The sequence below is a fragment of the Purpureocillium takamizusanense genome, chromosome 5 (assembly GCF_022605165.1).
Source record: "Purpureocillium takamizusanense chromosome 5, complete sequence".
Taxonomy (NCBI): domain Eukaryota; kingdom Fungi; phylum Ascomycota; class Sordariomycetes; order Hypocreales; family Ophiocordycipitaceae; genus Purpureocillium; species Purpureocillium takamizusanense.
Genome location: NC_063072.1, coordinates 693,867 through 705,029, shown reverse-complemented (window position 1 = coordinate 705,029; position 11,163 = coordinate 693,867). Strand labels below are relative to the sequence as shown.

The following is an 11,163-nucleotide window of genomic DNA, read 5'->3' as shown; positions in this document are numbered from 1 at the left end:
TCTCGCGCAGTGAAAAGCAAGACATGGGAGTCGACGCTCATCTCAGGGCTTAAGTGCGTACATCCTGACGGGAAGCAGCGTGACCGGGGGCATTTCTGGGAAGCCACGCTGAAGGTCCGTCCTCACGAGCTTCAGGCCGGCCTCCTCAAAAATGTGCCGAAATGTCGCATCTTGTCTATCCGACAATCAGACACGGCTTGAATACGAGAAAATGAGACTCACCTCGTAACACTACTATCCTCGTCGTCAAAGACGTCGACGTCGGTGGTGCTGAGGTTCTCCTTGATGACGATGACCCCGGACCCCGGTTTGAGAACCGTCTTGCAGAGCTTCAGATACTCCACCATCTGCTCGTCAGTGAGGTGGCCCAGGCACCATTGCGTCCAGATCAGGTCGTATTCCGCTCCGTCATTGGGCCTCCACTCCTCCAGTCCGACGTTGAAGATGTCCCGCACGCCGGGCTTGCCTTTGAGTGCTTCTGTGAATTTGGCTATAGGCTCGACCACGTCGACGTGCTCGGCAAGGTGAAGTAGCAGCCCTTCAGTGATTCTGCCGATGCTGTACAGCGGAGATCACCACAGTCAGCGTCGAGAAGTGTCGCGGAAGGAAAAGTGCCACCGCCGCCCGCATACACGGCCCGTAGATGGACATACCCCGCACCGCCCTCGAGAGCGTTCGTCACAGGTTTGCGGCCGCCCTTGGTCCCGATGCCCAACCTGGCGAGGAACGTGCGGGAGCCTTGAAGGTCGATTCTTGAGAGAGAGCCAAAGCCTTTCAGGGAAGGGATGCCACCGAGCATGCCGTTGACGTCGGCTTGGGTGCCCTCCCAGTACTGCCTCCCGGCTTGGGTGTTGATGAGACCATCTGGTGCCGTTGGCTTCTGATTCCTGGATCCCTGTGTGTCGCCCATTGTAAAGGATTCTGCGTCCTCAAGGGAGCTATGATCCGCCTGGCTGATTCTTCTCGAGGTTCAAAGGCGGGAGGCCGGCGTGTTGCCTTGTCGCGCGACACTTGCGGCTCGGGATGAGATGTCACAGACTAGCCAAATGTCTGGGGGTTTCGCTGCGGTGCAATTGTCATCGTGCCATGGAGCAGTTGATGGGATGAGTGCGCCGCATGTTGTGTTGTGATAGAGAACCCACTGTCGTCCCAACTGGCACGAGATGGTGAGGAATGAAACACGTGACCCGAGAGGCAGGCAAGCGCTTGACGCCAGTTCCTTCACTGCCACTGATCACCAGCACACAGTATTCATCAATCTAAAGAGTCCGTCCAGCTTCACCAACGCAAAACAATGTCGGGTCCAGTTAGACGCCATCATCCTCCCTGCTTCCTTCCTCCCTCTGTTCTCATGTTCTTTTCGATGCTCTCCACCAGCCACCTGGCCCTCTCCCTCGGCACGCCGTGACGGCCCAGCACCACGTCCTCTGCAAAGCTCACCCTATCCATCCACCAGCTCAGCCATCCCTCGGCCCTGACGCCGTCCCCCTCGCCGTCGTCGTCCTGCAGCAACCCCGCGCTCACGTCAATCAGCTCCGGCCGCCAGCGGTCGTGCCAAAACACCGTCGCGCCGCAGCCGCCGCAGAACTCGCGCATCACCCCCGGCGAGGACTCGTACCCGCGCAGCGTACCCGTAGCCCGCAGCGCCTCAAAGTCGAGGACCTTCCAGCCGTCGTCGGCATGTCCGTCCACGCGGGCGCGATACTCGATGTTGGTCCGCGGGACGAACGCCCAGGACTGCAGCTCAAAGCCCGACACGAGTCGGCACGTTTGGCACGCACACAGCCCGGCCATGTACTTGGTGCCGCTCTCGCGCAGCCACCACTTGACGTCCGCTGGGTTCTTGATGTCCGGATCGCCCGTGTGAAAGGGGATTATCATGTCGGCGAACCCAGAACAGGGCTCGAGGCTTGAGGCGTTGGGGCGGGTGATGCGCAGAGCCACGCCGCCGCAGAGACACGACGCGTCGAGTGTGTCGTGGGGTCGGAGTGCCTTGTGCACGAGCTTGGCCGAAGAGTAATGCCTCACGCTCTTCTCGGCATGTTTGGAGATGGGCAACTCGACAAGCCACTTTGTCAAGCCGCCGTCACGAGTCTCATCAGCACGGGCATGGGACGCAAACTTGGCTGCCGACAGCTCGTTGCCGTCAGTAAGTGTCCCCGTTGCAACCTCAACCCTCGTCTCTTCGGGGCCAGCTGTGGTCCGAAAGACATGGCACCCGCACGTCGAGCAAAAGTACAGCGCAGTAGCTGCATCACGGGCCGCCCCTCCTGAATCCCCTCGTTGCGGCCCGGCTGAGTCGTATCTCGAGAGCGCTGGACTTGCCAACAGCGGCAGCGTGCTGTCCCGGTCGACTTCGTAGTATGATGCGTAGAGCTGCCCGGTCGAGTGCCGGCAGCCGTAGCAGTGGCACAACTCAATGTCGCTCGCATCTGCCGCCCCGGTAAGGGCGTGCTTGACGTTGCCACAATGGCACGTCATCTGCAGCTCAGCCATCACGGCTGTTCGGTCGACAATAGTGACGATTTTCTCGGACTAGAGAGGCGCGCCCGCAAGATTATATCGAGTATAGAAACGCAAGAGACGATGCTAAAGCCTTGCCTTGTGGGCAGCGTCGGAATAACGCCATCGGGCTATCTATCTCCGTTGATGACAAACTCTCCTGCTGGTGCTCACAAGCTCCTGGCGTCACCTCATTATCCGTCGCCTCACGGCCCGGCCATCCGGTGCGGCCCGCCATTGACCGAGGCCATCGTCACCACTGCCGTCACTGGAAGCTCGCTCCAAGATGCCCTCTCGAGCTTGGTGCATCATTCGCAACAAAGACGGTCACATTTCTGCGTTCAAATGGGTAATTGCATGTGACTGGTGAGCCGCTTCGACACACACAGCCGGCGAGAATTCGCCCGAGGCATCGCGGCAGCAGTGTCAAAAACCACCCCTTGACTACTTTGTTGCAATAGTTCACCGGTGCTGGGATATGTGACTGACGTGTTCGTTGGCATACTCCGAGGCCTCGACGCAGCGAAGATGCGGACTGCTGAAAGGTGACACCGTGATGGTACTGCGTCCGCAAAAAGGACTGCGAAACATTTCAGACCTCAGTGCGACGTTCCCTGGCCCTCGCGCTTGTAGTCCAACATGGCCTGTTGTTCTAGCCCACAGTAACAGGCGTTTGGTGGTATCATGAGAATCGGTTTGATCTCTTGTTGCTACATAATGTACAAGGCCAGCACGGAGGCCGCCGTAACCCGCATCTAAACGCTATACATGCGCATCCTCTTCGTCCTGTCGTTGTATTCTTCGAGTCCGAAGCCGGCCCCATCACCACCCCACATTCCTCCTCCCCTTGAGACGCCTCCGCAGCAGAATTCTCCGCCCCGTCTTGCTCTTCATGCGGTAGAGAAAGCCGTGCCGCCGCTTCTGCACCAGGCGTGTATGTCCGTTCATCGTGTTGCGCGGGCCGAAGCGCATCTGCAGCGCGCCGCCCAGCGCCGGGTGCGACGAGACGGCGCCGGCGGGGACCAGGTCGGCGGTCGCGGCGCCGGTTGTTGGGGTGGCGAGCGTGGGCGCGGGGGTGAAGCTCGTGAGGGCGGTAGGGCGGCGGAGAGGTGTGAGTGACGGGCGGAGCGGCGAGAGGGTGGTGAATGTCCTGCGGCAGAAGAGGGTTAGCGATGGTGATGTCCACGAGGGCGAGGGCGAGGGCGAGGGCTGGTGAAGGAGGAGTGCGTGCTGGTGGCATGCGTACCTGGCAGAGGAGAGGGGCTTGCTGAGCAGTGGCCGCGCCAGGCGGGTGAGAGACTGCATCATGGATGTCCCGGGGTGGTCAGAGACGTCCGCTGGTGCAATTGACGGCTTGATGACGGGCAAGGAGCAGGGCGAAGCTGTTGGCGATGTTTGAGTGGGTGGACTTTCCATGCGGGAGTGGAAATTTCTCGGGCCGGGTGCCGGGGCCCGCTTTTCCTTTGATCAACCGCCCCAGCACAGCAGCGAGGTGGCTACAGCGAGTGACTGCACTGTACTTTGTCTCTATAGAAGACCTGATCATCGCCCTTACTACACCTGCTTCATATAGGACGCGGATGATCAATTTTCAGCCTGATTCCTCGATTATATCAACTGATTGTCGCAAATGTCCGCAAGCGCCCCTCACGATGCAGACCGCAACGGCGCGGCCTTTAGTCTCCCAATCAGGCAAGTCATCCTGGCGCAGTGCTAGAGTATAGAGTGAGTCGGAAGTCCGGCATCATGAGTCCCATGACTCACCGAGACGGGATTCCCGTACTCAATAAATACACATAAATTCGTCCCTAGAGTCAGCGTGTCCTTGCAACTCGACTCGTCTCCCATTGAGCGTGATCTTGCTTGCCATGGCCAGAGCAGCAGCCCCCCACATATGGATCAATGGCTTCCCCGGCGTGGGCAAGCTCGCCGTCGCCAGGGAGCTCCAGCGCCTGATGCCGGGATCCGTCCTCATCGACAACCACCAGCTCATCGACGTCGTGGACCTCCCTCGCGATCACCCCGACTACACCGCCCAGCGGGAACGCGTGCGGCTCGAGGCGTTTGACAAGTGGGTGCATCCGCAGACGGACAGTCAAAGCGCCTGCGGAGATATCGCTGAGCAACTACGCCAGACCGTTATATTCACCGGTAGGTACTAACTACCATCTCTCTCTGTCTCTATCGACCGCCTGCTACCGTTGTCTGCTGCCGTAGACTAACACTCAGTCTTTACTCAGACTGCCTGTCTGACGACGCCATCGGGGTCGCGTGGGCTCAAGGTCACCAAGCCGCCGCGAACAAGGCCGGCCGTCCATTTCTCCCCATTTACCTCATTTGCTCGCGCGACGAGAATCTCAAGCGTGTCGTCAACCCTGAGCGTACACGGGGCGGCCGAAAGAAGCTCGTCGACATAGACATCATGACTCGCTTCCTAGACAAACTCTCCATCTACAGATTTCCGGCGCTCGGCGTCGAGATCAACACCACCAGCTTGGAGCCGCCGGCCGCTGCCAGGGAAATTGTCCGCGCTTTGGAGGAACGCGTTCAGCGATGACAGCCTCACGGAGATCTACAGATGATATGACATGAAAGGCTTCACATGCAATTTCATGTAGCCGTCCTTCTTCTGATCAGGCTTGGCTACTGGATATACCCGGCATCGCGAAACGCCCGCTGCAGAATCTCCCGAATGACCGGCTCCTTGCGCAGGTTATACGCCGCGAGCCTCTCGCCCGCCGCGACCGCCTCCCCGGCCGCCCGCCGCTTCTCGCGCGCATACAAGTCCCTGTCCTCGGGGCTCTTGGCCAGCCAGTCGCGGAAGACGCGGTGGCGCACCACCTCCGGGCAGTCGGGCCCGAAGACGTGCAGGTTGGCCTGCGGGTCGTAGCAGCTGAAGAAGCGGTGCTGGTGCCAAGCGGGCTCGCGCGTGCGAAAGTGCCACCCGGCGGCCTCGAGCGCCGGCACGTAGGCGTCCTCGTCGGCCGGGTCGGGCACCTCGACGTCGATGTCGACGACGTCCTTGGCGGGGAGGCCCGGCACCGACGTGGAGCCCGCGTGCGCGATGTGCAGGATCGTGGACGGCGGGAGGGCCGCCTCGATGCGCGCCTTGAGGAGCTCGTAGCGCTGCGGCCAGGAGGGGTCCGGCTCGACAATCTCAATGTTATTGGGCACCTTGCGGGCGGACACCTTTTCGATGCCGTCGGGGCTCCAGTCGTGGTGCGTGATGATGGCGTTGACGGAGGGTGCCATGGCGAGTGTCTTTGTGCGCAGAGGATGAGGCAACACAACAGGGGGAAAGCAATCGCAATATGGGGCACTACACGTTCTTGATTCTATTCTTCGTCAATACTTTTTAAGCATGCTACGTGACTTGAACGCGTCCTCTCGCTCAACCGCCACGCTGTACTCGGTCAATCGGCAATGACTCACACGGCGCACACGTCTCACCTTACTTATCCTACTTGCGGAAAATGGAGTCGCGCGGGAAAGGAAAACAGTAATAAGGGACAAGACGGAGACTAAGTTACTTCGTACGCGACGGGGAAATCAGGGCAAACAAGCCGTTGTCAACTTTGACCCCCGTTTGCGCAGCGATGCTTCTTCGGCGAGCCCTTTGGGGAATAGTGTCAGCGGAAAGGAATGGCGGCACAGGAGTTCACCGTGACCCAAAACGACCAACAGAAACGACGAGTACGTAGGTGCAAGCGGCTCTTTCTATTCGCGAGAGTCGGCGATGGAAATGTTTCTCGTCGCTGGCAAAACTGTCATGGGTGTGTGTGTGCCCCCGCATGTATGTATACTCCAGTAATAAACCCGAGTTCCCAAACCGGATGCACACCTCAATGGAGCTGGGAGTGTGTCGAGGCTGCTGCAATGCATCGTACATGTTCACCGTGCTATAACACGGTGACCACAAAGCCAGCATCGGAATCATGTCGTACCACCAAAGGTCATACGCGCCATGCTTTACCACAGCATGAAGGCGAAATCTCGGAATTCGCTTCCTCGTCAGGGTAACTCCCTTGCTAGACCTCTCTCCCCTTTCCATCTATCCCATGTGAATATATCCATCATCCTCCATGTCCATCCGTACCATTGCCTCGGGAAGAGAGAAAAAAACACCACGCACCTCATCACACACTCGGCAGTCACCTACTACCACAAATCAACCTCGCCATACGCTTCCCCGCCCTCCCACACCGCCGCCCTCCTCGCCGCCTCCTCCCAGCCCATCACCACCGTCACCTCCCCAAAGTAATTCACCTCCCCGCGCTGCGTGAACCCCAGCCCCGCGAACAGCGCCCGACTGCCCGCGTTGCCCTCCTTGATCTTGGCCATCAGGCCGCGTAGCCGCACTGGAGCGCCTTGCTGTTCACCATCATCATCATCACCATCATCATCACCAAAGGCATCGTCTTCGCTTCGCCGCGTGTGCGCGGTCGAGCTAGACGACGAGGGGGGACATGCCCGTCCGTGTTCGCCGCCCCCCGCGTACTCGGCGAGAATGCCGCGCATGTTGCGCCGCAGGTACACGAGCAGCGCGCGCACCGCTCCCCTGCCGAATCCCCGTCCGCGATGGCCCTCGTCCGCGATCATGACGTCCACCTCGCCGACCACCCACCTCGTCCCCCGCCGCGCGCCCGTCTCGCCGGCACACCGCCCCGACGGCGCCTCCGCCCGCCCGTTCTCGTCGTCGTCCTCACCCCCGTCATGCTGCTGCTCTTCCTCCTCATCCGCGTAGAGGAAAAAGTTGATGTCGCCCCTCATACTCTCCGCTCTCGCGCCGTGGTCCCTCACCGCTGCTGCTGCTGCGCCAAGCGCCGGTGCCGGCGGCTCGCACACGATAAAAGTGAGCTTGTCGTGCGCCTCCCGCCACGACACTTGGTTCTCGTACTCTTCGTCTAGGCTTAGCGGTTCTGAGGCGGTGGCCTCTTGTATGCTCTGCGCGGGGCCATTGTTAGACGGATCTATGTACAATGTACTCAGGGCTGCCGCGCTGCGGGCCAGGGATTGTCCTCACGGGATCCTGCATCCAGCTGTGGTATGTGTGAACATGATGTTTCTCGTAAGGCACGAGTAGCACCCTGCTCGTCGAGACGGCTGTGAAAGCATTAGCAATTGACTACTTATACTTGAAACGAGGCAAGTGCTGACCTGTTTGGCTGTTTATCTTCATGCTGCTGTCGCTGGCGGGTTGAAGTGGTCAAAGTTTGATTTGCCTAGGTGGCTTCAGGGTAGCCGTCAATCGCCCCGCCAAACAAAGGGGACGCAGCGTCGTCGGCCAAACACTAGCAAAGCATACAACGCTGAACATTTGCGTATGGTACAGTTCTAATTGATATATAATACACTGGTGTCGTCATACATCTTGTGCGATTGTTTACTTTGACTCGCTGAGCTTCTCGTTCGCTGCGTGCGTCTCCGCAAGGAGCTTCGTGACTGCGTCCTCTCCCATTCGGGCCTCCATGGCTAGTAGTTCGGCCATTTGATTCATCTTGTTCTTTGTCTTGGACTGCAGCATGGTCTTCAATTGCTTCATCACCTCCGCATCCGAGTCGGTCCCGCTGGGCGTCGGCGGGAAGATGGTGTCCCATTTCTTCATCCGTTCTTTGTCGCTGCCAGGCTTCGCTTCCGTGCCGTATTCGTCGTCTTTGCCCTTGTATGCGTACTGCACTGTGCGTCGATCAGGCCTCACCCCCAGCTCGTTGAGCAGCTCCGTAGCCTTGGTTGGCATGATGGGCTGAAGCAAAATGCCTGCAATCCGCAGCGCCTCAGCGCTGTTAAATATGACCCAGTTCAAGAGCACGCGCGATTCGGGCTCGGGGTTCTTCACCAAGTTCCACGGCTCCGTGTCGGTGATATAGCGGTTCGTCTGTGGCGTGTAAGTCTGGATCCGCAGGTGAACTCACAAGAAGTACTTACCTCGCGCAAGAGATTGAAGATTTCCCGGATAGCTGCGCCTGTATCGTAGCTATCCATCTCCTTGGAAAATGCCGTAGTTACCATGTCGAGATGGATGTTTAGACTGGAAAACCGCTCATCAACAGCATCTCGATCATCGCTCTCCATGGATTGAAAATCTCCTTTGCGAAACGTTTCAACGGCCTCTTTCGTAGACCACTTTGCCGTAACTTTGGGGCGTGCTATGCGGTAGAAGAGGTTGCCAATGTTGGCCTGCAGGTCCTTGGCGTAGGCGGAGCCGATCAGGTCGTTGGAGTAGCTCATGTCCTTGCTGAAGCTGCCATTGCGCATGAGAAAGTATCGCAAGGGGTCGACATCCCAGCGCTGGACAGCAAAGAACGGGTTCACGACGTTGCCCAGTGACTTGGACATTTTGCGGTTCGACATGAGCCAGTGATTGTGGCACAGCAGCCCCTTTGGTAGCGGTAGGTCAAGAGCCATCAGAAGCGCGGGCCAGTAAATGGCGTGAAAGCGCAGGATGTCCTTGCCGATGACTTGCAGGTCCGCTGGCCAGAGACCCATGTCGTCGCTGGAGGAATACCACTTGGCGCCATAGCCTGCCTTTGTCAGGTAGTTGATCAGCGCGTCGACCCAGACATAAATGGTCTGGTTGCTATCGTCTGGGTCGCGTATGCCCCAGCTTAGCCGTGACACTGGGCGTGTGATGGACAGATCCTCCAGCTGGTTTTCTACCCAGTTGCGCACTTCGTTCATCCTGGGTGCTGGGGTGATCCACCCGGGGTTCTCGTCGTAGAACTTGAGCAGTCGCTCCCTGTACTTGGTCAACGGGAAGAACCAAGTCTCCTCCTTGACCCATTCCACCTCGTTGTCCGTCTCCACGCTGACCATGATTTTCTTGCCAGTCTGGGGAACGATACTGGGATGGACCATGTTTTCGGGATAAAAACACTCGTCGCTGACGCAGTACCAACCCTCGTGACTTCCCTTGTAAAGCCCGAGCTTCTCTGGCAAGCCGTGCTTCAGCTGCAGCCAGAAATGCCTAACGGCCTCCTTGTGCTCGTTGTCGGTCGTCCGGATGAAGAAGTCGTTGGAGATGTTGGCCGACGCCGCTAATTCTCGGAACTTGTTCGAATTGATGTCGCAGAATTCTTTCGGTTGCATGCCCTCCTTGGCTGCCGCTCGCTGAATCTTCATGCCATGCTCGTCGGTGCCGGTACACAGGACTGCTTCTCGGCCATTGATCTGCTGCCACCGCTTGAGCACGTCGGTCAGAACCATACAGTACAGGTGTCCTATATGTGGTGCTTGAAGCAAGTCAGTTGGAGCCAATTGCAATTTCGCGATCGAGCCACGCACCGGCATTGACGTAGAAAATCGGCGTGGTGATGTAGTATGGCTTCGCGGTCGTCGCAGGCGAACTCTCGGAGCTGCTCCAGCGCCATTGGCGACCTCGAGGTGGCTCGCAACTCGGACAAATCCATCCGAGGCGCGTAGGGAGGCGCGGCCTGGATGGCCGCATGCCGCGAAGGGCGCGCACGCCGAACGGCCCCATTTTTGCGACGCGATGGAGCTTGAGAGTTCGATGGTCGAAGCTATCATGAGTTGCTGGGATAGTCTCGGCATCTGGCGCTGGATCAGTGTACAGTGTTTGTACAGTGCTATCGATAACTGTGACAAACCTTTTTTTGCCTAGCTCCCCTCCTCATGCAAGTCTATGAGGACTCTCGCGGTATGTCTTCAGGCCTCGAATGAGAGGGCGAAGCATCTCATTCCTTACACCTTCTCAGCCTCCTTGTCTCGCCGCCAATTAGGGTAATCCCAATTTTGTGCCGTATTCCTGTGTTCTCATACTTGCTATGCCGCTTCCCGACGCCGAAACGGAGGTGAGGGCCTCCAGCGAAGGTGCGTCGCGTCCCAAGTGCCCTGATCACACTCACAACAAGAACTGACGGCCGTCGCTCAGCTGCGGAAAACTTCACGGATCGGTATTATCATGCGCTAAACACCCTCGCCAAGCTGGACTCGTTCTACATCAACTCGTCGTCAAAATACACCATTCCCGCCGACATCTCTATCAACGGCAAGGTGCTGTCGACGCCGGCTGAGTACCTCACCCTGTTGGAGGGCCAGGGCCAGGGCGTGCGGTACGAGATAGAGTCTCTGGACGCCCACGTCATAAATCCTTCCACTGGCTACGGTGCGCCAGAGAACATTCACGATAATCCCAAAGTGGAGAGGACCGGAGGGCGGATGAGCGTCGTTGTCACCACCATGGGTAGGGTCCAATTTGGCAAGGCTCGAGATTCGCCGCAAAAGATGTTTAACGAGACGTTTGTGCTCGTCCCAAACTGGGACGCCATGACGAGGAACCCTCCACGCGGCCTGCAGAAATGGTTGATCATGTCACAAAACTTTCGAGCTCTATGAGCACTGTATGGCGCGCGTGCTTGCTACTGGGAACATAACGCTGGGAGGAGAACTGGAGTTTGGGATTGCTGTCACGGTGCACGGGGACATATTGCGGGTGCTTTGTTGGCTCTTCGGTTGGCCCGGGCGACTTGGGCAACAATTGAAAACTGTCTGTCTTGATATTGGAATACGTAACAGTGTCTAGGTCCGAGCTGTGCCTATACTGTACTAATGGAACTGGGACGCCTGCCTGCTGCAGTCGCGCTCTGACCTGACAACCACGTGCCTCACAGTGGCTGTACATCATTGCCTGTTCTTCAAGCCACA

At 58.3% G+C, this 11,163-nt stretch overlaps 8 protein-coding genes across 8 annotated transcripts; 2 read left to right on the top strand and 6 right to left on the bottom strand.

Annotated features, from left to right (window-relative positions):
* Window positions 1-42: 42 nt before the first annotated feature.
* On the bottom strand, window positions 43-910 carry JDV02_005804 (Protein N-terminal methyltransferase; the record flags this gene model as incomplete). The annotated part of the gene is made up of 3 exons (XM_047987123.1): window positions 43-175; window positions 223-558; window positions 654-910. The coding sequence occupies 3 exons, from the start codon at window positions 908-910 to the stop codon at window positions 43-45; spliced, it is 726 nt and encodes a 241-aa protein (XP_047843107.1).
* Window positions 911-1,317: 407 nt separating this feature from the next.
* On the bottom strand, window positions 1,318-2,532 carry JDV02_005803 (uncharacterized protein; the record flags this gene model as incomplete). Its single annotated transcript, XM_047987122.1, has 1 exon — window positions 1,318-2,532. Exon 1 carries the CDS (start codon window positions 2,494-2,496, stop codon window positions 1,318-1,320), a length of 1,179 nt encoding a protein of 392 aa, XP_047843106.1. The 5' UTR covers window positions 2,497-2,532.
* A 461-nt stretch (window positions 2,533-2,993) lies between these two features.
* JDV02_005802 (uncharacterized protein) lies at window positions 2,994-3,837 on the bottom strand. The gene is made up of 2 exons (XM_047987121.1): window positions 3,749-3,837; window positions 2,994-3,652 (listed from the first exon to the last, which is right to left on the bottom strand). Exons 1-2 carry the CDS (start codon window positions 3,808-3,810, stop codon window positions 3,325-3,327), a joined length of 390 nt encoding a protein of 129 aa, XP_047843105.1. The 5' UTR covers window positions 3,811-3,837; the 3' UTR covers window positions 2,994-3,324.
* Window positions 3,838-4,347: 510 nt separating this feature from the next.
* Window positions 4,348-6,278, top strand: JDV02_005801 (uncharacterized protein). Its single transcript, XM_047987120.1, has 2 exons — window positions 4,348-4,653; window positions 4,743-6,278. The coding sequence occupies exons 1-2, from the start codon at window positions 4,371-4,373 to the stop codon at window positions 5,057-5,059; spliced, it is 600 nt and encodes a 199-aa protein (XP_047843103.1). The 5' UTR covers window positions 4,348-4,370; the 3' UTR covers window positions 5,060-6,278.
* On the bottom strand, window positions 5,146-6,020 carry JDV02_005800 (uncharacterized protein; the record flags this gene model as incomplete). Its single annotated transcript, XM_047987119.1, has 2 exons — window positions 5,953-6,020; window positions 5,146-5,837 (listed from the first exon to the last, which is right to left on the bottom strand). The coding sequence occupies exon 2, from the start codon at window positions 5,752-5,754 to the stop codon at window positions 5,146-5,148; it is 609 nt and encodes a 202-aa protein (XP_047843104.1). The 5' UTR covers window positions 5,755-5,837; window positions 5,953-6,020.
* Window positions 6,279-6,423: 145 nt separating the features above from the next.
* JDV02_005799 (uncharacterized protein) lies at window positions 6,424-7,705 on the bottom strand. Its single transcript, XM_047987118.1, has 3 exons — window positions 7,660-7,705; window positions 7,526-7,605; window positions 6,424-7,446 (listed from the first exon to the last, which is right to left on the bottom strand). The coding sequence occupies exons 1-3, from the start codon at window positions 7,679-7,681 to the stop codon at window positions 6,661-6,663; spliced, it is 888 nt and encodes a 295-aa protein (XP_047843102.1). The 5' UTR covers window positions 7,682-7,705; the 3' UTR covers window positions 6,424-6,660.
* A 116-nt stretch (window positions 7,706-7,821) lies between these two features.
* MSM1 (Methionine--tRNA ligase) lies at window positions 7,822-10,012 on the bottom strand. The gene is made up of 3 exons (XM_047987117.1): window positions 9,784-10,012; window positions 8,428-9,731; window positions 7,822-8,377 (listed from the first exon to the last, which is right to left on the bottom strand). Exons 1-3 carry the CDS (start codon window positions 9,977-9,979, stop codon window positions 7,886-7,888), a joined length of 1,992 nt encoding a protein of 663 aa, XP_047843101.1. The 5' UTR covers window positions 9,980-10,012; the 3' UTR covers window positions 7,822-7,885.
* A 140-nt stretch (window positions 10,013-10,152) lies between these two features.
* JDV02_005797 (uncharacterized protein) lies at window positions 10,153-11,105 on the top strand. Its single transcript, XM_047987116.1, has 2 exons — window positions 10,153-10,329; window positions 10,391-11,105. Exons 1-2 carry the CDS (start codon window positions 10,284-10,286, stop codon window positions 10,852-10,854), a joined length of 510 nt encoding a protein of 169 aa, XP_047843100.1. The 5' UTR covers window positions 10,153-10,283; the 3' UTR covers window positions 10,855-11,105.
* The last annotated feature ends 58 nt before the right edge of the window (window positions 11,106-11,163 follow it).

What these genes read in the sequence shown, in the direction of transcription:
- JDV02_005802 (XM_047987121.1), bottom strand. Translation starts at nt 3,810, where the DNA reads ATGATGCAGTCTCTCACCCGCCTGGCGCGGCCACTGCTCAGCAAGCCC. An exon ending in AAGCCCCTCTCCTCTGCCAG is followed by an intron (nt 3,653 to 3,748) that starts GTACGCATGCCA and finishes CTTCTGCCGCAG; the next exon opens with GACATTCACCACCCTCTCGC.
- JDV02_005801 (XM_047987120.1), top strand. Translation starts at nt 4,371, where the DNA reads ATGGCCAGAGCAGCAGCCCCCCACATATGGATCAATGGCTTCCCCGGC. An exon ending in CCAGACCGTTATATTCACCG is followed by an intron (nt 4,654 to 4,742) that starts GTAGGTACTAAC and finishes GTCTTTACTCAG; the next exon opens with ACTGCCTGTCTGACGACGCC.
- JDV02_005799 (XM_047987118.1), bottom strand. Translation starts at nt 7,681, where the DNA reads ATGAAGATAAACAGCCAAACAG. An exon ending in GAAGATAAACAGCCAAACAG is followed by an intron (nt 7,606 to 7,659) that starts GTCAGCACTTGC and finishes ATGCTTTCACAG; the next exon opens with CCGTCTCGACGAGCAGGGTG. An exon ending in ACAGCTGGATGCAGGATCCC is followed by an intron (nt 7,447 to 7,525) that starts GTGAGGACAATC and finishes GGCCCCGCGCAG; the next exon opens with AGCATACAAGAGGCCACCGC.
- MSM1 (XM_047987117.1), bottom strand. Translation starts at nt 9,979, where the DNA reads ATGGGGCCGTTCGGCGTGCGCGCCCTTCGCGGCATGCGGCCATCCAGG. An exon ending in GATTTTCTACGTCAATGCCG is followed by an intron (nt 9,732 to 9,783) that starts GTGCGTGGCTCG and finishes ACTTGCTTCAAG; the next exon opens with CACCACATATAGGACACCTG. An exon ending in TCTTCAATCTCTTGCGCGAG is followed by an intron (nt 8,378 to 8,427) that starts GTAAGTACTTCT and finishes TACACGCCACAG; the next exon opens with ACGAACCGCTATATCACCGA.
- JDV02_005797 (XM_047987116.1), top strand. Translation starts at nt 10,284, where the DNA reads ATGCCGCTTCCCGACGCCGAAACGGAGGTGAGGGCCTCCAGCGAAG. An exon ending in GGTGAGGGCCTCCAGCGAAG is followed by an intron (nt 10,330 to 10,390) that starts GTGCGTCGCGTC and finishes GCCGTCGCTCAG; the next exon opens with CTGCGGAAAACTTCACGGAT.